We start from the raw sequence: 21,828 nt of genomic DNA on the forward strand, positions 1-21,828 counted from the left end.
GACAGGTTGGCTGGGGCCTCGGCATCCCAGTCTCAGGTGGGCAAGGAGGTGTGGGTCTGGAAAGGGCTTTGCAGGAGTGAGCAGGTGGCCCATACCAACCTTCCAGGGCTGTGGCCCTCATCTGAGGGGGGAAGGATCAATAGGAGGAAGGATGTGTCTCCAGATGGTGCATCCCAGGTAGCATAGAGACCTCCCAAGTCGCAGGGCCAGAATTCCCCTCTCCCGTCCCTCCCCCATTCTCCATGCCCTCCCTTCCATAGCTGTCTAATTCCTGGGTTGGAGCCCACTTAATGGCCTAGGGCCGGAGCCCTAGAGGCGAGTGTGCCCCCAGCAATCAGGCAGCTGCTGCAGGAACTCCTGGGGAAGGGTCTCTGGTTCAGCATGGACCCCACCTGAGGCCTCCCCAAAAGTCCTTCCTTACAGCTTCAGGCCTCACCTGCCTCAAGGCCTGATTCAAGCACCATCTCTTCCAGGAAGGCCCCTCGAATGCCACTCTGCCCCCTTCCCAGCCAAAGCCCAAGTGCCCAGAGCACCAGGTGACTGTGACACAGATGCTGACTATGTGAGGAGTGCCACAGAGACCTATCTCGGGGGGCAGAAGACACACCCGTGAGACCATCTTCCATATTCCTCAACCTGGGCGGCAGTCCCCTGGGAGTTTGCTGCAGAAACTCATTCTTCTGGACATTTGTGCTTGAGGCAATTTTTACTTATTTCTGTTAAATTCCAAGTGCACACACAAAAGGGAAACAAAGAAACCCATCTCAGTGAAGGGACAAAGCCACCCCTCTCTCACATGGGGTGGGTGAGTGCCTGGTCATAACCATGAATCCTGAGGCACAATTTCCATTGCGGTCACAAAGGCTGGATATAAGTTTCTGCTACATTTTAAAAAGGCTGCCAATTATGGGAGATAAGTAAAGATTCTAGAAGCAAGTAGGTGCAAGCCCTACACATACAGGCATGATAAGCATTTATAGACAACATGGCCCTGCCCTCGAGGTGATTGGCTACACCAGTGCCTCCTCCCCTTCTAATCTACAAGCCCCTGGAAGGCAGAGAGCCACAGCTACTGCACAACCCAGCCTGGGGAGGGCGGTGCCCAGGGACAGGCCATGGCCTGGGCTGTCCGGGGCCCTACTCTCAGCAGAGCTGCTTCCCAGAGCCCGGGCCCAGCGGCTTCAGGTGCAGATGGATGCCATTCCTGGAGCGCAGGACCAGCTGAGGCAACAGGATGGGCAGCCGCAAGGGGTCCAGGGCGAACTCAAAGCGCAGCAAGCAGAGGGCCGTGACCACCTTCATCTCGTTCATGGCAAACTGCTGCCCGATGCAGTTCCTGCGGTGAGAGAACAACATGGCATCAGGCTGTGGGGTGTCCAGAGTGAGGGATCCAGTGCTCTTAGTGGCCAAAAAAATCAGTAAGGATTGTGAGGAGAACAATTGGCTGATCAACTAATTGACCTGGGCTTAAGAAACTGATCTTGAGGGCATGGTGAGGGGTCCAGACCGGGTAGATTCACATTCTGGGTTGGGGCTCTCTCTAGTTGTGACTCACCCACCCAGCACCTGCCAGGGACATGAATATGCCAGTGGCAAGAAGAAGGTCCCTGGAACTCACCCTGCCTTAGAGTCACCACAAACCCAGCATGGTCCCCTCATCATAGAGTTCCCCAAAATGATGCCTCCCCCATACTTTCCATCCTCACCCGCCCTGCTGCTCATGTCTGGGGAGGTTGGGCCTCTCCTTACCTGGGCCCAGCGGAGAAGGGTATGAAGGCAAAGGGATGGCGCCTGGCCACGTTCTCAGATGAAAAGCGCAGGGGGTCAAAGACCTGAGGGGACAGGCCTTCCTTAAATACCTGCCAGGTGCTGGGGGAGGTGGGCCCCCACAGCCTCCCACCCTATGTAAGCCTAGGCCCAGGCCCAGGGATGGGGTACCTCAGGGTCGGGCCACACTGCGCTGTTCCTATGGAGGGCGAAGATGTGCAGAGAGACCAGGCTGCCTGCGGGCAGAGCAGAGGCCTGGTGACCAGGTGGTCCTGGGACAGCCAGGTCTACCCCCTCACTGGGCCAGGATCCCCCAGTGTCCCCACAGCTGGACACCAGCCTCTGCTTGAGCACTGCCACTGACAGACCCTTCTCTACCACCCTCAACACATCAAAGGGCTTTTGATCATCGTCACACCTGCCTCCTGCAGCCCCAGCTCTGGGCACAGCACCCGGCACAAAAAGGAGCACTGAAGCTACCCCACCACGAGGTAGAACAGGCAAGGATGATTACACACTTTCTGCTTTCAATTAACTATCAGGGGAAGTTGTTATCCATAATGTTATTCTATCAATAGTAACAGCTACCATTCATTGGATGCTTACTATGTGCCAGATACCAAGATAAACTTTCTTTACACAGCCACCACTTACAGTTGGTCAGGTTGTGCACTGCACAGCATCATAGTCTATGTGCATGATGCTTCCTGAAGTTGTTCAGGGCACAACCTGCATGGTGGTCCATGACAGCCCTGATGGACATTGTCTCTAATCCTGACAACAACCTGGTAAGGCAGGGACTCTTCACACTCCCATTTCATGGAAGAGGAAACAGAGGCTGAGGGGAAGAGGGACCCATTCATGTGCAGCCAGGATTGGAGCCAGGCCAAACACAGAGCCTGAGCTCTTCCCCATTGGTGCACAGATTTCGCCAAAGGCACAGAGAGTATCAGAGAACCATCCCCAAAGCCACCCCATCCACCTGCGGGTAGGGAGCGGCCATCCACGAAGCTGACGGGCTTGCTGAGCTGGCGGAACACCTGGGGCACGGGCGGGTAGAGGCGGAAGCTCTCCTTGATGCACATGGTCAAGTAGGTCATCTTGCCCAGATCATCCCTGCCGGCAACACAACCAGGCCGTCCTGGGGATGGGGAGCCTCAGGATCCCACGGGAAGGCAGGCTCCAGCCCCAGCCTCCCTTTCATCTCCAGCACACACCCGAGAGTCAGAGGGACATAAGCGCTCCAACTGTCCAGGCGAGACTGGACGTGGGGTGGCCACTCAGACCCAGGGGTTCTGGTGCCGCTTGTCTCCATCCCTCCCTCATCTTCACTGCCAGGAAGGGAAAGCACAGGACCCTAGAGGTGTATGTGCACCCAGCCATCAAAGACAATGGCAGCCCTGTGTCTCCCAGGGCCCCACAGAAGCCACACAAGGACAGTTCTTTAGTTCTGCTTCGTGTTCCCTGTGGAGCTAGAATGGAAAGGAACAGGGGCTGATATACACTGGTCAAATGAGGTAATAAATGCGTGAACAACAGAAATCTCAGGTAAAAGTATATACATATATGTTTTTATTTTCCCTTTTGCCACCATCAAGCTCAGAATGGTCTAACTACAACTATGTGTAACACTTTATTACAGAGCCCCAAACTCCAAGGTTTTCACTCTGGTCCATTTTCATTTGTATTTTATTATTTTATTAAATAAGTTTCCTTTAAGTTGCTTCAAGCTCTAGATGCAATGAAGTGATCTTAAAATAAATATTTTAATTCACTGCCTCCAGGCTGCGTTCACAGTGTTACCCAGCCTGGAATGCCCAGCCTTCTCTCACTTTGCCTATCTGAGTTTCACCCCTCCCTGGAAAGCCAAATCAAGCCCCACCCATTCTGAGTCCTCTGCCCTCAGTAAGGGGCCACTCCATCTTCCCTACTCCAGTGTTTTCTCTAGTTGTGGTCAGATGACTTTGTCTCTAAAAACTCCCCAAGGGGAGCAACTTGGCTCCCCCTCCTCCTCTCCCCACCTGCACCCCCAACAAGACCTGACACACGGCTGGACACTCTGGGAGGTTTCCAACAGCTGACCAATAAAAGTGGGTAGTGAAGACTTCGTCCTCCAAACCTTAGGCCCTGGAATCCTAGGTCAGCCCCCCTCAAGTGAATTTGAAGTTTCTCCCATCGACTGAGCATCTTCTGCGTCCCTGCTGTGGGCATGCCTCGTGGAGCCCAGAGAGAAAGGTGAGGTGCCTGACCAGATGCTAAGGCCTGAGGCGGGGAGGCAGGGAGAGAGGGATGTCAGGACAGAGGTGGGAGCGGAGCCTGTGGGAGATGCCCAGAGATCATGCTGCAAAGAGAGATCGGCATCGATCGGTGTCCTGTTAATGAGTTCAAGCTTGAACCAAGAAACAGAAAACAATGGAAAGGTTTTCAGTGACGGAGTTTGGGAAACAGCCTTTTCTCCTCCCTAGATGACTCTGGAGGCTACACAACACATGCAATGGCGGTGGAGGGATCAGCTCCCCTGGCTTTCCCAGCTCTGCTCACCCCCGATTCCCGCCTCTTTCTCTCCCAGAGCTCCCTGCTCTCTGAAGGAACCCAGAAGGGTCATCGGATTCTGCTGTCAGAGGAGGCAGCACACAAGAAATCAGGCTCCTGTTGAACCTTCTCTCAGGACTCACACCTGGAAAGGCTCTGTTGTGGGAAGATGGGCTCAGGGGTGCGTCCATCACAGCTGCCCAAAAACGTCACTCACTGGTGGGACCAGGAGAGCTGCCACCACCCTCACCTGGCTTCCAGGAGGGCTGTGTCATCCAAGGATGACACCAGACAGCATGGGCACAGTCCTTCCCTGGGGCTGAGCAGGACAGACTGGGCTCACCTGCAGCCTCACTCACCACTGGAAGGAGTCTCGGTCCCCAAGGACCTCGCGCACCTCCTCCCGACAACGCTGCTGGTGCTCAGGGTACAGGGCCATGCAATAGAGAAACCAGGAGATGCCACTGGTGGTGGTGTCATGGCCTTCAAACATGAACGTGTCCACCTCAGCGCGGAGCTCGGCATCTGACAGCTTGATCCCATCTTCATCCTGGGTTAGAGGAGGCATAACGACACGGCCCAAGGCATTTGAGGTGAGTACGAAGAGGAAGCCATAACAGTAGTTGTCACATGTAGGTCCGAGGGAGGGAGGGACAGTTCCTTTTCAGACTGAGGGTTAGAACCTTCCCACAGATTCCTATCTGTTCTCCCAAGCCCAGCTTCCCTGCCTCCTACTCCAGGGAGCCTTCCCTGATCCCTCTGGCCACGTGACCTGTGACCTTACCCAGCCCTGACTGCCAGTTCTGCTCACTTGACACACAGAATGCCACCTGGTGGAGGAAGGGATCTCCGTCAACGTGCAGCTCCTGTCTCCTCCACTAGACTGTAAGAGTCTGGAGGGCAGGGCCAGGTGTTTCTCATCTTCTGGATGAATGAATGAATGAAGAAAGTCTAAGATTCTATGATTCTAGGGCACTAAGATTCTTCCATCCTAGAAGTCTGGAGCTGGTCTTCAGGCCTTTCAGCCTGTGACCCAACCTCCCTTCTAAGACATCTCTCCCCAGGGCCACGGCCAGACACACCCGGCACCATAACACGTCCAAGCCTGTGCTGATATGTGCCATGGGACAAGGAACAGGTCATGTTTGCAGGAGAAAGAAGACAGCAATGGTTAAGAGCCCCTGCTGCTCTCCAGTGAGCCCCGTCCCAGAGGATGGTGTGCAGGCCCTCTGGGACCAGTTCTCAGCTGGGCAGGCACTCACCCGAGCCCCCAGGAGAATGTCCAGGAAGTCCAGGTGCCTCCGCTTCCGGATCTTCTCCTGCTCTTTCTCGTCCTGCAGGGCTGCCTTCCGTTCCCTGATGACCCGGTCTGGGCCAGAGCACAGGGTGTCACTGTCTGGGACCCATCCTCAGCTCTAAGGGGAACCAAGCTCTTGCAAAGGGACAGACCATAGAGGGGCCAAAAGAAGCTGGACTAAAAGCTAGTTTTTCTGCGAGTGGGCCCTGCGGTAAAGGCCCACCTGTGTGGTCGTGGGCCACCTGGCAGGCCCGCAGGAAGCGGCGGCCATGGGGGGTGAGCCAGTAGATGAAGTCGTTGTGGTACTGGAAGGAGTCGATGCGCTGCTGTGTCAGCAGAGTGAGCTCACAGACCGCCTGGTAATAGCTACTGTCCCTGCACAGCCGAGAAAAGGAGGGTCTCTCAGACACTGACTTCCAGCAGAGCCCGAGCAGCTCCATTCCAGAAGCCTCCCCAACTGCAGCGCTTTCTGCCTTCCTCTCCCTGTCCTTAAGTCTCCCCACTAAAGCCAGAATCTGTCACCCTGCCATGGAGAAGGTCCTGCTCCCCCCGAGCTGGGGCTACCCATGGCAGGACCCTATCTCCTCTGAGACCAGGGCCCAGGAGTCCTGCCAAGTCTCCCCTCGGACCTGGCCTGGGTGGAGAGTGTGGTCAGCCCCAAGAGCCCCCTGACCTGTGACACAGGCCAGTGTCTGCTTTGCCAAAGGTGCACTTCATGAGAGTGTCCAGCGCCATGTGGCCCACATCACAGAAGATGTCAAAGCTCTTATCTTCACGAGCCATCTCCTCCCACTTTTCCTGGAGCAGAGAGAGGGAAAGTAATGTGAGGGGCCTGCTGGACTGGGTGCCCCACCCCTGCCCTCCAGAACCCACAGCCTGTCCTCCTCCCATGCACCCCCGGTCCCTGGCCTGGCCTCCATCATGCCGGAATGCGGGGGTGGGGGTGGGTAGGGGCTGCAGGTCAGAGGGCAGGACCAGAAGGCAGGCTTTGCACGTGCACAAGGACACTTCCTCCCAGCCGGGGCAGCCTGCATAGACGGGAAGAGGAGGCCCGAGGGGTGGTGAGCTCCCCAGCACAGTCTGTGAGTAAGTCAGGCCTGCAGTCATGCTGGGGAGGAGTTCCTCCAAAAGGAGGATCCTAGCCCTGGTAACCTCTGAGATTATCAGCCCCGAGACCCTGAGCCTGCCCCCTGACCCCAGCATCCCTTTTAGAGATGAGGCGCTAATGCGGTTGTTTGATGCAGTCAAGGGAGACAGAGAATGAGGAGGAGACACTTTTCACATGTGAAAGGCCTTCCTAATATCCTCACACACAGGCAGCCCTCAAATCTGCTACAGTAGGAGCCTTCTTGGAGCCTCACTGAGGCCCTTTGGTCTGCAAGGGAGGGCTGGGTCTCCTGGTGGAGAGGAGGGCCAGGGCTGCCTGGCCACTGGGACCTTCAGCACCTGGTCAGCACCTGCACTCAGCAGGTGGCAGGTGGAGAAGGCTCAGCACTGCTGTGGCAGGCAGAATGGGGCCTCAGGGCCTCAGGGATTCTCCTCGCTGCCCTCCCCCAGGGAAAGCCAGGTGGGGAGGGTCTGGCCAGCAGCCACAGCCTCCAGGAACCTGACAGGGTGCTCACCAGCATGGTGTGGGCGGAGTTGGCGAACACGGCCACGTAAGGCTTCAGTACATCATAATGGAAGCCAGGCGTGAGCAGCTTGCGGTGCTGGAACCATTTGGGCCCATGAAGGACCAGCAGGCCTTCCCCTGGGGAAAGGATGGGAGAGGGAGTGCTGGTCAGTCCACACAATCCTGCCCCACCCCTGGTAGCCTGGGGACAAGCACAGCCCACCCAATCCCACCCCTGTCCTGCCTGCCCAGCCGCATATCCCCACCCAGCTCTGCCTTCCAGCCACCCAGACAGCCTCACAGCCTCCGTGACACCTGCCTTGGTCCTACCACCCTTCCATTCCTCAGGCTCTGCCCTGGTCACCAAAACCCATCAAATCTCTTAGGACCAATCTAGTGCCACCTCCTCCAGGAAGCTGTTCTGCACACTCACACATTTTCAGAGGCCTGGCCCTGCCTTTCCAGGGAGAAGGACTCAGCCAGCAGGAGAAGGTACCTGAGCCCCATTTCCCGACCAGCCAGGGGATCTTCTGCCTCCTTCCGTGTCTCCCCATGGAGCAGCTGAGCTTAGGAGGGGCCCTTGGAAGCCTGGTAGTCTGGTTAATGGGATAACTGACTAAGTGGACAGGGCAGGGAGTGGCAAAGCAGGGAAGGATCCTGGTCGCCCAGCTCCAAAGCTCTGAGCTGGGAGGGCAGATGCCCACTCACCAGTCCACTGAAGGAGGAAGTCATAAACATCCGGTGCCTTAGGGTCTGCAGGAAAAAGAGAAGATCAGGCCAGCTGGGGACTGGGGGATCCTACAGGAGTCTTGCTGATAAACAGGATGGGGACTTCAGCTGCCCCGACTCAGGGGGCAGGCCTGGGTTCCTCCCCACATGGTGCCCTAAGGCCTTTGTTCTCAGGAAGCCCCACCCTCTCCCAGGAGCACTCACCCCCTCGGCTATACACAGCTTTGGCATAGTCAGGCTCATAGATGTTCAGGAAGCCAAGGAACTGCCCATACCAGAGTGGGTGGGCGTAGGGGAACTGGTGGGCCCAGGACACCACCTTGTCCAGGCTCCCTGTCTGCTGGAGCTGAAATGGCAACAGAGGTCCAGGCCACTCAGGAACCCAACATCACCAGCCAGGCCCCAAGACCCTGGGCAGGGAAGAGAGGAGGCCGCCCAGACAGTCCCTTGGAGGGTCTCTCCCTCCTCTTGCACCCCCTCCCAGCCAGTCCCCCAGTCCCATCCATCTCTGGGCTCAGGCCCCTCTCCAGCCCCAGAGCCACTGCTTTAAGCCCAAGCCACCCTCTTATTGCACTTGGCTTGACTCAACAACCCCAAACTGGCCAAGCTGCTTCCATCTCCTTCCTGCTACCAAGACTCTGTCGACACTGCAGCCAGAAAGAGCTTTCTCTTCAGCACTAAAGCTTTTTCATTAGAAAGATTATACCAGCTTGTGCAATACAGAAACACCTCGATTCCACCCCTGTGAAGTCCTTTGACACATTTTTATTGGGGACCTGGCATGTGCAGGACACTGTCTAGACGTCTCAGGGGAATGAAGCAGACATGGTCCTGCCCTTTCATTCTCTGGGGAAGACTGATAATAAGTAAGTAAACAGTTAGGTAAAAGCACTACAGACAGTAGTGTCTGTGAAGAAGGAAATAAACCTTGTGCTATGAGACAGACCAACAGGGAGACCTGCTTAGATGGAGTGATCCAGGATGGCTCCTGTTGGAGATGACATTTCAAGTGGAACCCAAAGGATGACAAGGAGCTGGCCAGGTGAAGAGTAAGGGAAGAGCCTTGCTGGTTAGGGAACAGCAGGCACAGAGGCTCTGGGGTGGGAAAGAGTGTGGGGTATTCCAGGAGCTGCCACTTGGTGGGACAGAGGTCTGAGATGAGATTGGAGAAACCATCCAGAGGGAGCTGTGTGCTCTCTGAGGGTTTTATAGCTCAACTACTCACCCAGAGGGGTTTTGTGTAGATCGAGTGTGTGATAAATACTTTTATGAAAACTTCTGCATTGCATTTAATACATCTTGTCCCTCTTTTCAAACTAGTCCATAACCGTTGTGTGGCATTCAAGGCCCTTGACTGACATAACGCCTGGAGGCACCTAGCGCTGGATCCCGCACAGACTAAGCCTCGACTTCCCTCCCTGCAAGCCTCCCCTTCCCAACACCTTCCTCCAAGTCTCCTCCCTGCCTCTCCCGCCACATCCTACTCCCGATCGCCCCCAAACTGTACTAGAGAATGTGCTCTGAACATGCCCTGAGATCCTTCCACCTGTGGCTAAGGACTAACCAGACCTTGTCCTGATCCCCTGGGAAGCTGACCTTGGATTACACTCTCCAACTCCGTCTCCCAGGAAACCTGGTAACTGGAGAATGTTAACGGTGTTGCTAGTGTGGAAATTAATCAAAGAAACCGTAACTAAGTTGCAGTCAGGAGGGCCTGGAGCAGGAACACTCACCCCTACCCCATATGTCCATTACCCCAACCAGGAAGAGAGGGATGCTTGCATCTCAGACAGGAGCTAAAACTGCTTTAATACTGAAGGAAGATTTCTCTCCCCACCTGGCAACAGCCCAGCCAGTGAGAAATGCTGCAGCCCAGCCAATGAGAAGCTGTTGCCGCCCTGAACTGCTACTTCCCCCCAATGGACTTTCCTCTAGAACAGCCACTCCCGACTCCCCCTTTTTCTGTATGAAACCAGCTCCCCCCTTTGTCTTCTCGATTTGCCTATGGTGCCGTAACGTGCACTTCCCAAATCTCAATTCTTTTGGCTGTTCCCAAATAAACTCATTTTGACAATAAAATAAGCAATTTTGCTTTTGAAGATGACACTCGACAACATGGCTATGGCAAAAATGAACATGGGTTGGTAAATAACTTCTGAAATGCGAAGAACCACGAATGAACTATCAGGAGGACACCATGCTTTGGGCTTCCCTGAGTTTGGTGACTCCTGTAATGTGCGTGGATGCTGCAAGAACCCTGGGATGGTTAGGGGACACTGGAGTTCTGTGGGGCATCGGGATTCTAAGACAGGATGGGCCCACACCCACTGGCGTGGATCGACCATGTCTGTGTGGATGTGGTGAGGAAAGAGTGACGCTGCCTTGCTGGCAAGCTGCCCAGATCCTCGGAGTGGACTGATGCTCACTGTGCCCACGGTAGGCTTGTGAGTGTGAATGCTTAGAGCTACGATGGCCTCCTGGGGTGTGGCATCATCTCTGTGCCTTTGCTTAGACCATTCCTTGCTCATGGTACACACTCTAGCCAGGACGCCTGCTGAAATTCCACCTGTTACTCGACATCCAGCTTGAATGCCCTTCTCTGGAAACTTCTCCGGTCCTCCGTGACTGAAATCTCTACCTCCTCTCAGCCTCTCCAGCCCTGCTGGGACCTTATCCACATTGTGCTTCCTGTTACAATTGCTTGCACCCAGAACAAAACAAAAGTAACACTGTTAACATTGACATTCATTGACCATTTAATGTGTTCAGACACTGTGCTAATCCTGCTATTCAATTCTTTCCTTTAATTCTCACAAAATGCTATAAAACGGGCACTACCATAATTCCCATTGCACACGTGAGGAAAGGAGGCTTGGTCACATGGTTCATTAGCCATGGAACCTCCACCTCTGGGTTTCCCAAGTGCACAGATCACACTGTGGCATCTCCAGGTCACCGTGGAGCTCTGCACAGGGCCTCAGACACAGTCCAGGTGGTGGTCCCACCAGCACTTCCTGTGTGGGAGCAACAGTGCAGATTTCCATTTGTTTTTCCTGCAGGCCCTAGTCTGCCTGCTCTGGCTGGTGTCCAGTTTCACCTCTTGTTTCCACTTTCTGCCTCTGTACATAGAGAATGGAAGGGGACAGATTTGTGTTGAGTATCTACTATATGCCGGGTTCTATGTGAGGGAGTTCACAGATTGCCTCACGCACCTAACGTGGAACAGATAATTACTCCCATTTTACAGATGAGAAAACTGAGGCTCAGAGATGTGAACTGACTTGCCTATTGCTGGTAGGTTAGTAGTGCTCTAATTCAGGTTAGAGCCCCACACACTCTTCTGTACATTGAAGTCTGTCAGGGCTGCTGTGTCAGTTGTGTAAGTTGTGCACTGCGCAATTCAATGTGTGCCATTCATGTTGAGGTCTGTGCAGGTGCTGGTCCCCCTTTTCCTCCCTGTAAAGCGCCCTTTATAGTCATAATCCACTCAACTAACCCATGCTGTATCTTCCTGGAAACAGCCTTGACGAACGACACAGGGCATCTGGTAATGTAGCCCCCTAGGATCTTTCTCTGACCCAAGCCACTTCCCCCAAGGGCCCTGGCGTTTCAGCCTGGCTGCTCTGGTCTCCAGCCACCCATCTGTGCCTTCTCCGGGGTTCCTCTCCTCCAGACCCTCTGCAGAGGCAGTGTAATCTCCCCAAGGATCCCCTCCCTCACTGCCTCTGAACTCGGCATCCTGAGTTGACCCAGGGGGGTTGTAAGAGTTTTCACTGCCCTTGTGCACACCTGTCAAAAACGGCACAGAGTGATGAAGCTCATCTCCATCCACTGGTAAGAGGGAACCTTCTGGTGTCCCTAACCCCTTCCCTTTCCTGCCTCCTTCATGGCTCGTGTCCCTGGGAATGTCCCCTTCTTCCTGTGTCTCTCTTGTTTTTCCAACTGCCATCCTGGGTTTTCCTTGCCAACTTTCTGATCTCCATGGCTGTTCCCCTGCTCTCCATTCCTCCCAGGTCCGGGAAGCCCAACTGGACAGAGAGCAATGAGAGGCTTAGGTCACAGGGAAGCCAGACTCACGGGATCTCAGGGTTGGAAGGAGCTCTTGGTGGATCTGGTTCATCTGAGTTCCACTCCCCTCCTCATCAGCCATGAGTGTGACTCTCTGCCGCATCTCTGCCAGGGACTGGAGACCCTGATGTCATGCTGACCACGGGTTCACAGCTTGAGCTGGCCCCTGCCTCCCTGTGCCAGCTTTCTCCTATGTGCCCTGATTGTCCCAGGAACCTGGTAGGAGTGAGGACAGCTCTCTGCACCTGGCCCCACTAGTGGAACTGCAGCTTCTCCAAGAGGACTGGGCATCCTCTCTGGGGGCCAGATGGCTGCCTGGCCAGCTCCTCTGGGTTACACAACGGGACACCTCAGACCCGTCCTCAGATGCCCCAAGCTGGGATCCCTATAGAGCTCTGAAGATGGGCTGCCTTGTTTTTCTCCAGAAGGAAGGAAGTAGGGAAAGAGCAAAGCATGGAGGTGATTCGCTGAGCCCAACTCCCCAGCCGCACTCCCTCAGCCTCACAGTTGCACTCCTTGTTGGCCTCGCCAAGAAAACAAATCGGGGTGGATTGGCAAGCGCAAGCATAAGTTACTACCCTCTTCTCCTCCCGCACAGTCTGAGTAAGCTTTGCTCCAAGCATCAGATCTGAGACTTCAACATCACCTAGAGCAAGCACACTCCATCTTTATAGGTGAGAACAGTGCAGCCCACAGACCACAGGGAGTTGTCCCACATGAGTCAGGTAGACTGCGACACTGACTCAGGCTCTTTTGCTGCCTCCCCTGTTAGCAAGCCTGCCCAGGCCAGCAGCCAGTTGACCTGGAGCTCAGTTGGCTAGCCTTCAAGAAACAAGCTGCCTGCTCAGCCAGTCAGTTCAGCCACAGCTCTCCCAGGGGGCTGCTTGGGAACAAAAATACATCTGCTCAAAGTGGGGACGAGAGGTCAGAAAAACAGATGGTTAGGGAGGGGAGAGGGCAGGGCTTTCCTCTTCCTCACCATGGTGCGGCTGCCTCCAGGCAACTCATGCTGATCTCCAGGCCAGGGCGGCCTGGCCCAGCACCTTAACCAGGTGGGAATCCAGCCCCAAGAGCTCACACATCTCTGGGGACAGAAAACTGACTGCTTTTCAAACAGCTCAGCCACCCTTGGACTGTCTTAATTGCTTTAAAATACTTATTGGTCACTGAACAGAAAGCCACCGGGCTGTGGCCCCCCCATAAGTCTCCAGTCTGTCTCTGGGGTGACACAGGCTCCCACAGCCCAGGCACATCCTGCAGGGATTGGGGATCAGGGGCCAGGTCCTCCTGGGTCTGCTCTCCTCCGGGATGGACATCCTCAGGTGCCCTTGGGGGCCCTAGTCACAGTCATCTCCCCCACCACACAGTCACTGTCCCCCCAACAAGATTGGTCAGCACTCTGCGTGTGAGTGAGCCCTAGCCAGTGTCAAGGACAGCAAAGCTGTATATTCAAAGCTCAAGGGTTAGGAGCACCCACCAAGAGGAACCAACTAAAATTGAGAAGTGGAAGTATCTTTGAAATAGCCATAAAAATCAGTCCAAAAAAATGCACTCAAATTACACAAACTTTTTGGGGATTCAACTATGGGATTGAGCGTACAGCCACGGGAGCCTGGAGAGAGGGGATCCAATGTGTAACGCCCCAAGGAACAGAGAAGTGACTCCCTCCACAACAGAGTGACCAATGGGTGGCTTCATCCTCCAGCCTCTTTTTCAGAGACAAGTGTGCAACTACACATATACGTGTGAACGTGTGAACACAAGAACACGTGTGAACAAGCAACACACAGAGGAACCTCTGGCTCAATAGGAAGAGCAGAGAGACTTTGGGTGAGATCGACATGAGTCACCACGACTCCCCTAGGCACACATATTGGCTAAGAAGTGATGGTGGTGTGAAAAGTCGACAGAGTGGAGCCATTTTAAAATAAAGCTGGCACAGCCATTTCACAGGAACTGCCTACACGTCGTACTCCTGGAAACTTTGGACTGTTTGGACAGGGCCAGAACTTTAGCCTGGGCCAAACAAATATTGTCTTCCAAACAACTGTGAAGCTAATAGGAAAACAGACATCTCGAGACAAAGACTGATGATGGTGGACTCTCTTCCCTCTTAAATTGGTTGCTGTTTTTGAAGACTGACAGTGGGCCTTGCCAAAGTTTCACAACGTTCAAGTCCAGGTGTTTCTGTTCCAAAGCGTATGCTCTGCCCCAACCCTCCCTGTGCCAGCACCAAAGATGAACACAGCCCCAGTGATGACCCTGGTGAAGGGGGAGCACAGGGAAGCACCCAAAAACCTAAGAATACAGCAGAGTAGGGGCCAAGAAGTGCCCAAGAGTCCAGAGGGCTGCAGACATTGGTCCTCACCCTGTGTCAGCAGCTTTACTGCCCCAAGTTGGGTCCCCCAGGGATTCATTCACATATTCAAAAGGGCATGAGCACCCACTCTCAATGCCAGGCGTGGTGCCAGATCCGGGGAACACAGTGAGAACAACACAAGCCCTGACCTCCTGAGCTTACATTCCAGGTGGGGAGAAAGGAAATCAGCAAGAATCAAATACACCAGTAAGATAATTTCAGGCAGGAAAACTCAAGGAAGAAAAATACAGGAGGATAAGGGCAGGGCTGCTACTGTAGACGGGAGCTGCGAGGGTCAGGGAAGGCCCCTCTGAGGTGACATTTGAGCAGAGATCAGCGGAAATACCTTCTAGAAAGCCCCGTGGCATTGGCCACAATCTGTACCTCCATAACTTCTCTTTCCTCAACTGTCCCCTCCAGCCCTCTGCTCCTGGCTCCCAGAAAAGTAGCCTTGCTTCACTTCCCAGAAAAAATAGAAGCCATTAGATAAGAAATCCCTAAAAGTCAGCAACCTGACCTGAAGAGCCAGCTGCCCTCACCCAACCTCCCCACCTTCCCTTCCGTTCCAGTAGAGGAGGAGTCCAGGGCCTCTCCAAGGCCAATCCCTTTAGGTTCCAACCCTCCCTTCAAGCACCTCAACCATCAATCAGTCCCTATCTCTCCCACATCACAGACCCCACCCTCTCCACTGGCTCCTGCCCTTCTGCATTTAAAACAGGCTCAAGTCTATCCCACTTAAAAAACAAAACAAGATTCCCCTTGGTTCCACTTCCTCTTCTAACTTACACTCCACTTCCTGCTCCCTTCATTACCTAACATCTCCAAAGAGCTGACTCCGCTGTTTCCACTTCCGCCCTCCACAGCCCCCACCTCTCTGCCACTGCTCTTGCGAAGATGACCAGTACCCTCCTTGGTGGTAAGTAAGCCCAGAGGACTTCCAGATGCTGTGACACAGTCGATTCCCCTCTCTTTCTGGAACTCTCTCCTACATGTCCTCTCACCTCTCCTGATGCCCCTTCTCAGCAATTCTCACCCATCATATGTTAAATGATGATGTTAAATGAAATGATGTTAAATGAAAGATGGAGGCTCCCAAAATCCAGACCTTGGCCTCTTCCCACACTGTACATTCTCCCCATAGGCTCTCATCAGCTCCTGTGGCTTCCTTTCCCATCCTCCTGACACTGCTTCCTAAATCAACAGCTCCTTCCAGATTATCTTTCTCCTGACCACCCCTGGACATCTCTGCATGACCCCTCAGACCCAACATCTCCAAACATGAACACAGCACGTTTGTCCCCCAAATCTGCCTCTCCTTCTGTACCTAGGAATGGAACCACCATCCACCCTGATGCCAGCCAGAATCATGGAACGGAGTTTTCCCCGTGATTTATAGAGATACCAAGGTGGGTGCCTTGTGGAGGCTGCCCCTCTCCCCTCCAGGTCCACCAAGTTATTCTTACACCGGACTCCAGAAACTGGAATTAAGACAGCCTGATGTAGCAGCTCCCATGAGGAGGGTCCTGCCATGACAATCTCCAAATCCAGACCCTAACATTCTTATGCCCAGAGACAGACAGCTGCCTCCAGGCCCTCAGACTCCTCTTCCTGGGTCTCAGATGCACACATGTTTATACCTAAATATAGAAATTCATTCCTCCTGGTTACAGTCCAGTCTTGTGGATCAAAGGTCCTTTTCTCTCTTTAGGTGACTTTGCCGAACTCTGCTCTGATCCAGCTATGTTGATGCCACAGTGTAACAAAGCTCCCAGGGCAATCCTGTGCCCCCTTTTTTCCTAGCGCATGAAGGGGGCCTCACTGTCACCCCACATCCGGCTGTGGTGGGGCCTTAATGCCTCCCTTTCCTGTGCCCACGGTGCCAAGACAGCCGCTCTACCTCTCACTTCTCTCTGTCTCGCTGCTTCACTCCTCCAACATCTGCCTGAGTCGCTGCCTCCGCCTCGTCCTTGTCTGCCTAAATCATCTGAAGTCTCTGCCAATCTAGTCCCCACCAAAAGCCAAAGTGACCTTTCTACCACACGAATTTGAGCTTGTCACTCCCCTGCTGGAATCCCTTCAATGGTGCACAATTGCTCTCAGAATAAAGTACAGCCTTCTGACAAGGTCCTACGTGGTCTGCCCCTACTCACTTCCAGCTTCATCCTCTCCGTTCTGTCTCCCTCTCATCACTCTAGCTGTGCAGAGCTGGTAACATAGGCACATACTAGACTTCGAGAAACAAATATTTGTTGAACAAACTTATTTTCTAAACACACAACGCTCTTTCCAGCGTCTGTGCCTTTGCGCAGGTAGTGTCTTCCACTCTTCCTTCTGCACGTCCACAGGCTGCTGCTTCCAGATCACATAGGCCTCACCTCAGCATCCCCTCCCTGGGCCCAAGGGTCTGGAACACTGCGCTGTGTTATTTGTTTCCTATAGACCGAGGTCCTCAAAGGCCACCTCTAGTCTTGTTTCTTCATCCTCTGGCCTCAGCATAGGGCCAGGTGCAGACTTATTGATCAGATAACACTAGTTGATTGGGAAAAGAGAGACTTCATCTGGCTCCCAAAGACTGGGTTGATTTGGGAGGAAGGGAGAGGAGGAAGGAAGCAAATGCCTCAGGGTGTTTTGCAGCAAGAAAACCTCTACAATGCTTTAGCACCTGACATCCATCTACCCAGCAGTTTGCAAAGCACCTGTACTTGATCTCTTCTGATCCTCTTCTAGCCCAGTGAGGTAAAAAGGCTTATCTCCACGTTATTGACAAGGAAAGGGAAGCCCAGAGAGGAGGCACAGTGAAGGCCCATGATCAACACTGCCGAGTGAAAATGAGCCAGAGCCCCACACCAGGGGCTGCACAGCACAGGGTCAAGAGAACGGTCCCAGCAATGGGTGGGGCCAGAGAAGAGGCCTATGCAGTCTCAGAGGATCACCTTTCCCAGGCTGGGAGCTGGCATTTCCCCCTCCCTTCCCCGACCTCCAACACAGGCACACAGACAGACACAGGTCAGATTCACGGGCCCCTCCCAGGGGCCCCAACCTCAGGCCAACAATATGGCTGAGCACCTCCTATGTGCAAAGTCCTCCCTGGGCCCCGAGTGGAATGAGGGGGACCCTACAAGAATAGGACATGAGCCTGCCTCAAGGGGACACATTCTGAGAACTGAGGAGGATCACAGGTAGATGCTTCCAGGGCCTCCAGACTGTAACTGGAGATGAGAAGGGAGCAGTTAATCCTGATGGACAGCTCTTCCCAGCCCCGGGCCCTTCCTTCCACCACCAGTCCTCCTCCTTCCCGTCCTATCCCGTCATTGCCAGGCCCAGCATTCAAACATCAGTCATTCTGTATGGACTGATCGTGTCCTGAATGAAAAGGCACAAGTCCTGGGCCCAGTCTTGTCTCAGTTCCTTAGCTACCACATGGACATAGGCAAACGCCTTGCCTTTCTGAACATCAATTTTCTTGTCTTGATGTTAGAAAAAATAATCCCTCTCCTCCCTCCCCATTTCTCAGGCTCAGGTTTGGCTCTGACCGAGAGCAGAAGCACCAAGACCTGGAGGAAGGCAGAGGTGTGGTGTCTGCCAAGGCTCCCAGGAAACCTTTGTAGCTCCCAAGAGCAGCAACTTCTCTAGTCCTGCCCACCACTCCTGGCACCAAGGCCCTTCAGTTGCTGTGTTAGAGCCAAGAAGCCAGAGCTGAGCTGTGTTCCAGGCCCTCCACACACTCTCAAGGTGGAAGGCAGGGGCATTTGGGAGAAAGAGGGCAGCCAGCTCTGACATGGGGATGAGGGAGCCAGGTCCCTGTCCTAGGGAAGACCATGGGCTAAGGGCAAGCCCAGGCTTGATGGAGGCAAGTAGAAGTGGAGAGGACACGAGAGGGAAGGGATTGAATGTCTCCTTAAGTGCCTCTCATACCCCTGTGATGGTCGGATCACAACCTTGCCATGGCCTCCTTGTGGACTTAGCAAAGCCTCTCCCAAATCCCTCCTGGTCCCTCCACATGTCCTCTCCATCACTCTGTCTCCTCTGTCGTCTCCCCCAACTACTCTCCAACATTCACTGTTTGTTTCTTTTGGTGATGCCTGCTCTGTGCCAGGCCTTGTGCAGGACCCTGAGGGCACAGCGATGAATCTGACCAGATCTCCATCCTCTAGGTCTAGTGAGGAAGATGAACCAGTAAACAGAAGATGACAATGCAATGGGACAAGTGGTGAGATACAGAGCATGGGGCTGATGCTCAATCCCGGTTAGGCACCCCACCTCGCCTGGGGCAGGGAAGGCTCTGCTGTCTGTTTTCCCCTCTAGACAGGAAGCTCCTTGAGAGCAGGGCCTGGGTCTAATTCATCTCCCAGACCCATCCTTCCCTCTGCTGAGTGTCTCCAGGATGCATGTAGGTTACCAGGCCATCCTGAAAGGGTTGTTAGTTGAAGGGGCAAGAATAAGCCTGGGCAGTCCTCACCCAGAGGTCAAGCACATTCCCATCATCAATCGTGGAGGAGACACAATTCCCTAGACTGGAAATGGGAAAGTGTACTCAGGAGGTGGAAGAAGTCATCACACCTCTCTCTGAGCCTTAATCTCTGGCTTCCCAACCCTGGCTGCAGATCAAAACACTTGGGGAGGTTTCCAACTTCAGACTTCTAGTTCTAATATGGTAATTAGGATCTCTAGGGACTCTGGAGGAGCAGATTTCTCAGAAGGAATCTGCTTCTCCCAGTTGATTCCAGTGCAGGTGTCCCTTGCCCTGTGTTCAGAAACCTCTGGTCCACATCCCCATTATGGCAGGGGACTGAGAGGTGTTCCTGACAATGGATGCTAAGGTGGGCCCCACCACGCTGAGATAACTGGGCAGAACAAGCCAGGATTTGAACCCAGGAGATGCCACGGCTCCCAAGCCAGCCCAGAGGTTTGGCAGGGAGAACCCCACCTTCGGGCCACCAACCGCTCACTCACCTGGAGAGGTCTCTCAGGTGACAGCACTCATCTCTGCCTTCACTTTTCTTTTCAGTCTTAAAAATGGAAATCTTTACATTGCACAGAACAAAGGGGGCGCTGGTCACCCTCTAAACAACATTGCCTAGTTCTATCGGACTGTCCAGGAGATTTCTCCCCAGCACTCTTGCTGAGCCCTTAGCACAGCATTGTGTGAACCTTGGGCCTCAGAATGATGGGAAGGAGTCTGCGGCCTGCTTGGGCCCCAACTGTGAAGTGTTCCCCATCTGAGGCCAGCTCAGAAGGCAGCAGTGAGGGGGAGATCAGTGGAAAGCTGAACGGGAACCATGGCTCCAAGATGTCATCCCCCTGCCCAAATGTAGCATCTCCGTACATGGCCCCAGAGGATTATGCCAGACTCTCTGAAGGAGAGGAGGCCATTTTCTTTCTCTGCCCCTCTCTCCCCTCCACGTACCTCGAGGGCGTGCCCGAAGAGCCAGTGCGTGGGGGGACCTGGGAAGCTGTCCATAGCCCTGGCCAGCTTCTGCCTCCGCAGCAGCAGACTAAGGAGCTTGAGGAAGCCTAAGACCAAGATCAGTCCAGAAGCCCACAGGCCCAGGTAGGACAGACTCAAGGGGAGCAGGACAGGCACCATGGCTGGAGATGCAGCCACCTAGTCTCTGGCCTGCCTCCTGCTGTCCCGGGTTCCCTTGTACTCTGGATCCAGGCACCTGCCAGCTCCCACTCCCAGCCACGCCCTACAGCCAGTAGCAGCCCAGGCTGGGCTGAGCTCCACAGGGCGGAGACAGCAGCCTCAGGAGTCACAGACAACAGAGAAGACAGATCTCAGCTACAGAGAAACCAGGCAATGGACTTCAAAGAAACCAGGCAATGGCTGTCCGGCCTTGGTTCCTTGGAGGAGCACACAGAAGGCAATTCTTGGTGTGATCATCACATGATAACGACTGCCTTTTCATTGAAGCACCTTGTATGTTTCAGGCACTTTCGAAACACTCTCTCGTTTAATCCAAACAGGCAGGTCATAGGTACTTGCTCTTTATACCCATTTTCCTGATAACGTAACTGAGGCTCAGCTTGCCTGTCCTCTCTAACGAGAAAGCTTCCACTGTCCCCATCAGTATGGACCACGGGGTGGGATGCATTTATGCCAGGCTCATGATGCTCTGAGTCCTTTGTTGTGAGACAATTTCAGGGACAAGATTCTAGCCCCAGAAGGGAGATCCTGGGTCAGAAAGAAGCCAACTCCACCCCCAAGACCACAGTACAAACTTGACGCTAAGGAACATAGAATATTACTTTCAGGATGGTAAAGAGAGATCATTACAAGCAATAATCCTGGATTGATGGAGTGAGACACCTGGGCCCAGAGAGAGGCAAGGAACAGTCCAAAGGCTCACAGCAGGGTAGTGGCAGCTCTCAACTCCCCATCCCAGGGTTCTGTTGAAGAACAAGCTTGGCCCAGGCCCCAGGCTTGCCTGGGGAGAGTCTGTGGTTTCTCCCTCCAGTCTTGGGTGGTAACAGTCAGCGTCCCACGGGAAACAGAATTCACTGCTGATGCTTCAGATGAAGAGACTTGGATGCAGGGCTCCTTTCAGAGGGGAGGCAGAGTCAGGAATCAAACAATGATGGGGCATCCAGAGAGGAGCAACAGCAGAGGCCCATCGACATCCCTAGGCTGAAGGAACAGGAGAGGAAACAGCGTTGCTGGAGCCTGGTGGAGGCAGCTATCGCCGGGAACGTGAAGCCGGAGCAGGGAAGGAGCAGAGAAGAAATGTGTCCGCCTTTGCTCTCCCACCCTCCAATCTCTTCCTGGTGTCTCCTATCCGCCAAACCCAACCAGGAGTGAGAGGACAAGGAAACCTCGAGCAGTCAGTGTTGGGAAACCAGCTTCCCAGCAGGGCAGAGAGAGCAAAGACTGGGCCTGGCGTGGAGGTGGCAGGGGGAAAACCAGCAAACAGGTGGACTTGGAACTCAATCTCAGCGCTCAGATCACAGGTGCAACTCAGAGAATGGTAAAGTGTCAACATGGCCTCCTCCTCCTATGTTGAGGGGACACCACATCCCTTCCTACCCATAGGCAGAGGAGGCAAGATGACAACACTGCAAGGGACTTCCTGAAATTCTGCATTCGTGCTTCATGTCCCTAGATCGAGACTTGAGTGCCCCAGGAAAACGCAAGTCATCCAGGTCAGAGAGTAAGGGAGCAGGAAGACCTATCAGCAGACTTCCATGCTTTACGGTGAATTTGTTTATCAGCGTGGTCTCAGCCCGGCAGGGTAATGAAGGCAGTGTTTGGCGGAGAGCCTCAAGGAGCTCCCACCCGACGAAAGAGCCACGGCTCCTGGCAAGGACCATTTAGGATTCCCCTAGTAAGTGAATAGGGCTAGCCTAGAAGCGGGTAAGTGGGTGTTGTGGACATGGGTTGAATGCCTCCAAATCTTTGAATTATGGGAGCAAATAAATCCTCTTTATTGTTCAAATTCAATTTGAGTTAGTTTTTTGTTACCTGAA

The 21,828-nt window shown here is 53.9% G+C and overlaps 1 protein-coding gene across 2 annotated transcripts; it reads right to left on the reverse strand.

The window, feature by feature from the left end:
* Positions 1-687: 687 nt before the first annotated feature.
* LOC100064287 (cytochrome P450 4B1) lies at positions 688-20,062 on the reverse strand. Of its 2 annotated transcripts, XM_005607074.4 has the most exons (12): positions 19,772-20,062; positions 8,142-8,283; positions 7,917-7,961; positions 7,219-7,346; positions 6,270-6,394; positions 5,820-5,971; positions 5,562-5,668; positions 4,659-4,849; positions 2,750-2,883; positions 1,939-2,003; positions 1,750-1,832; positions 688-1,336 (listed from the first exon to the last, which is right to left on the reverse strand). In XM_005607074.4, exons 1-12 carry the CDS (start codon positions 19,949-19,951, stop codon positions 1,144-1,146), a joined length of 1,545 nt encoding a protein of 514 aa, XP_005607131.3. In that variant the 5' UTR covers positions 19,952-20,062; the 3' UTR covers positions 688-1,143. The 2 variants fall into 2 exon arrangements, with proteins under 2 accessions (XP_005607131.3, XP_070104331.1); XM_070248230.1 differs by lacking the exon at positions 8,142-8,283 and having other exon boundaries at positions 19,772-20,051.
* Between the last annotated feature and the right edge of the window lie 1,766 nt (positions 20,063-21,828).

Source organism: Equus caballus, chromosome 2, assembly GCF_041296265.1.
Source record: "Equus caballus isolate H_3958 breed thoroughbred chromosome 2, TB-T2T, whole genome shotgun sequence".
Classification (NCBI taxonomy): Eukaryota; Metazoa; Chordata; class Mammalia; order Perissodactyla; family Equidae; genus Equus; species Equus caballus.

Bases quoted from the DNA above. Each gene is read 5' to 3' on its own strand.
- LOC100064287 (XM_005607074.4), bottom strand. From the start codon at position 19,951: ATGGTGCCTGTCCTGCTCCCCTTGAGTCTGTCCTACCTGGGCCTGTGG. The intron at 5,669-5,819 runs GTGGGCCTTTAC...GCTCTGGCCCAG, and splicing joins GGTGGCCCACGACCACACAG to ACCGGGTCATCAGGGAACGG. The intron at 2,884-4,658 runs GTGAGTGAGGCT...TGTTGCCGGCAG, and splicing joins GACCGAGACTCCTTCCAGTG to GGATGATCTGGGCAAGATGA.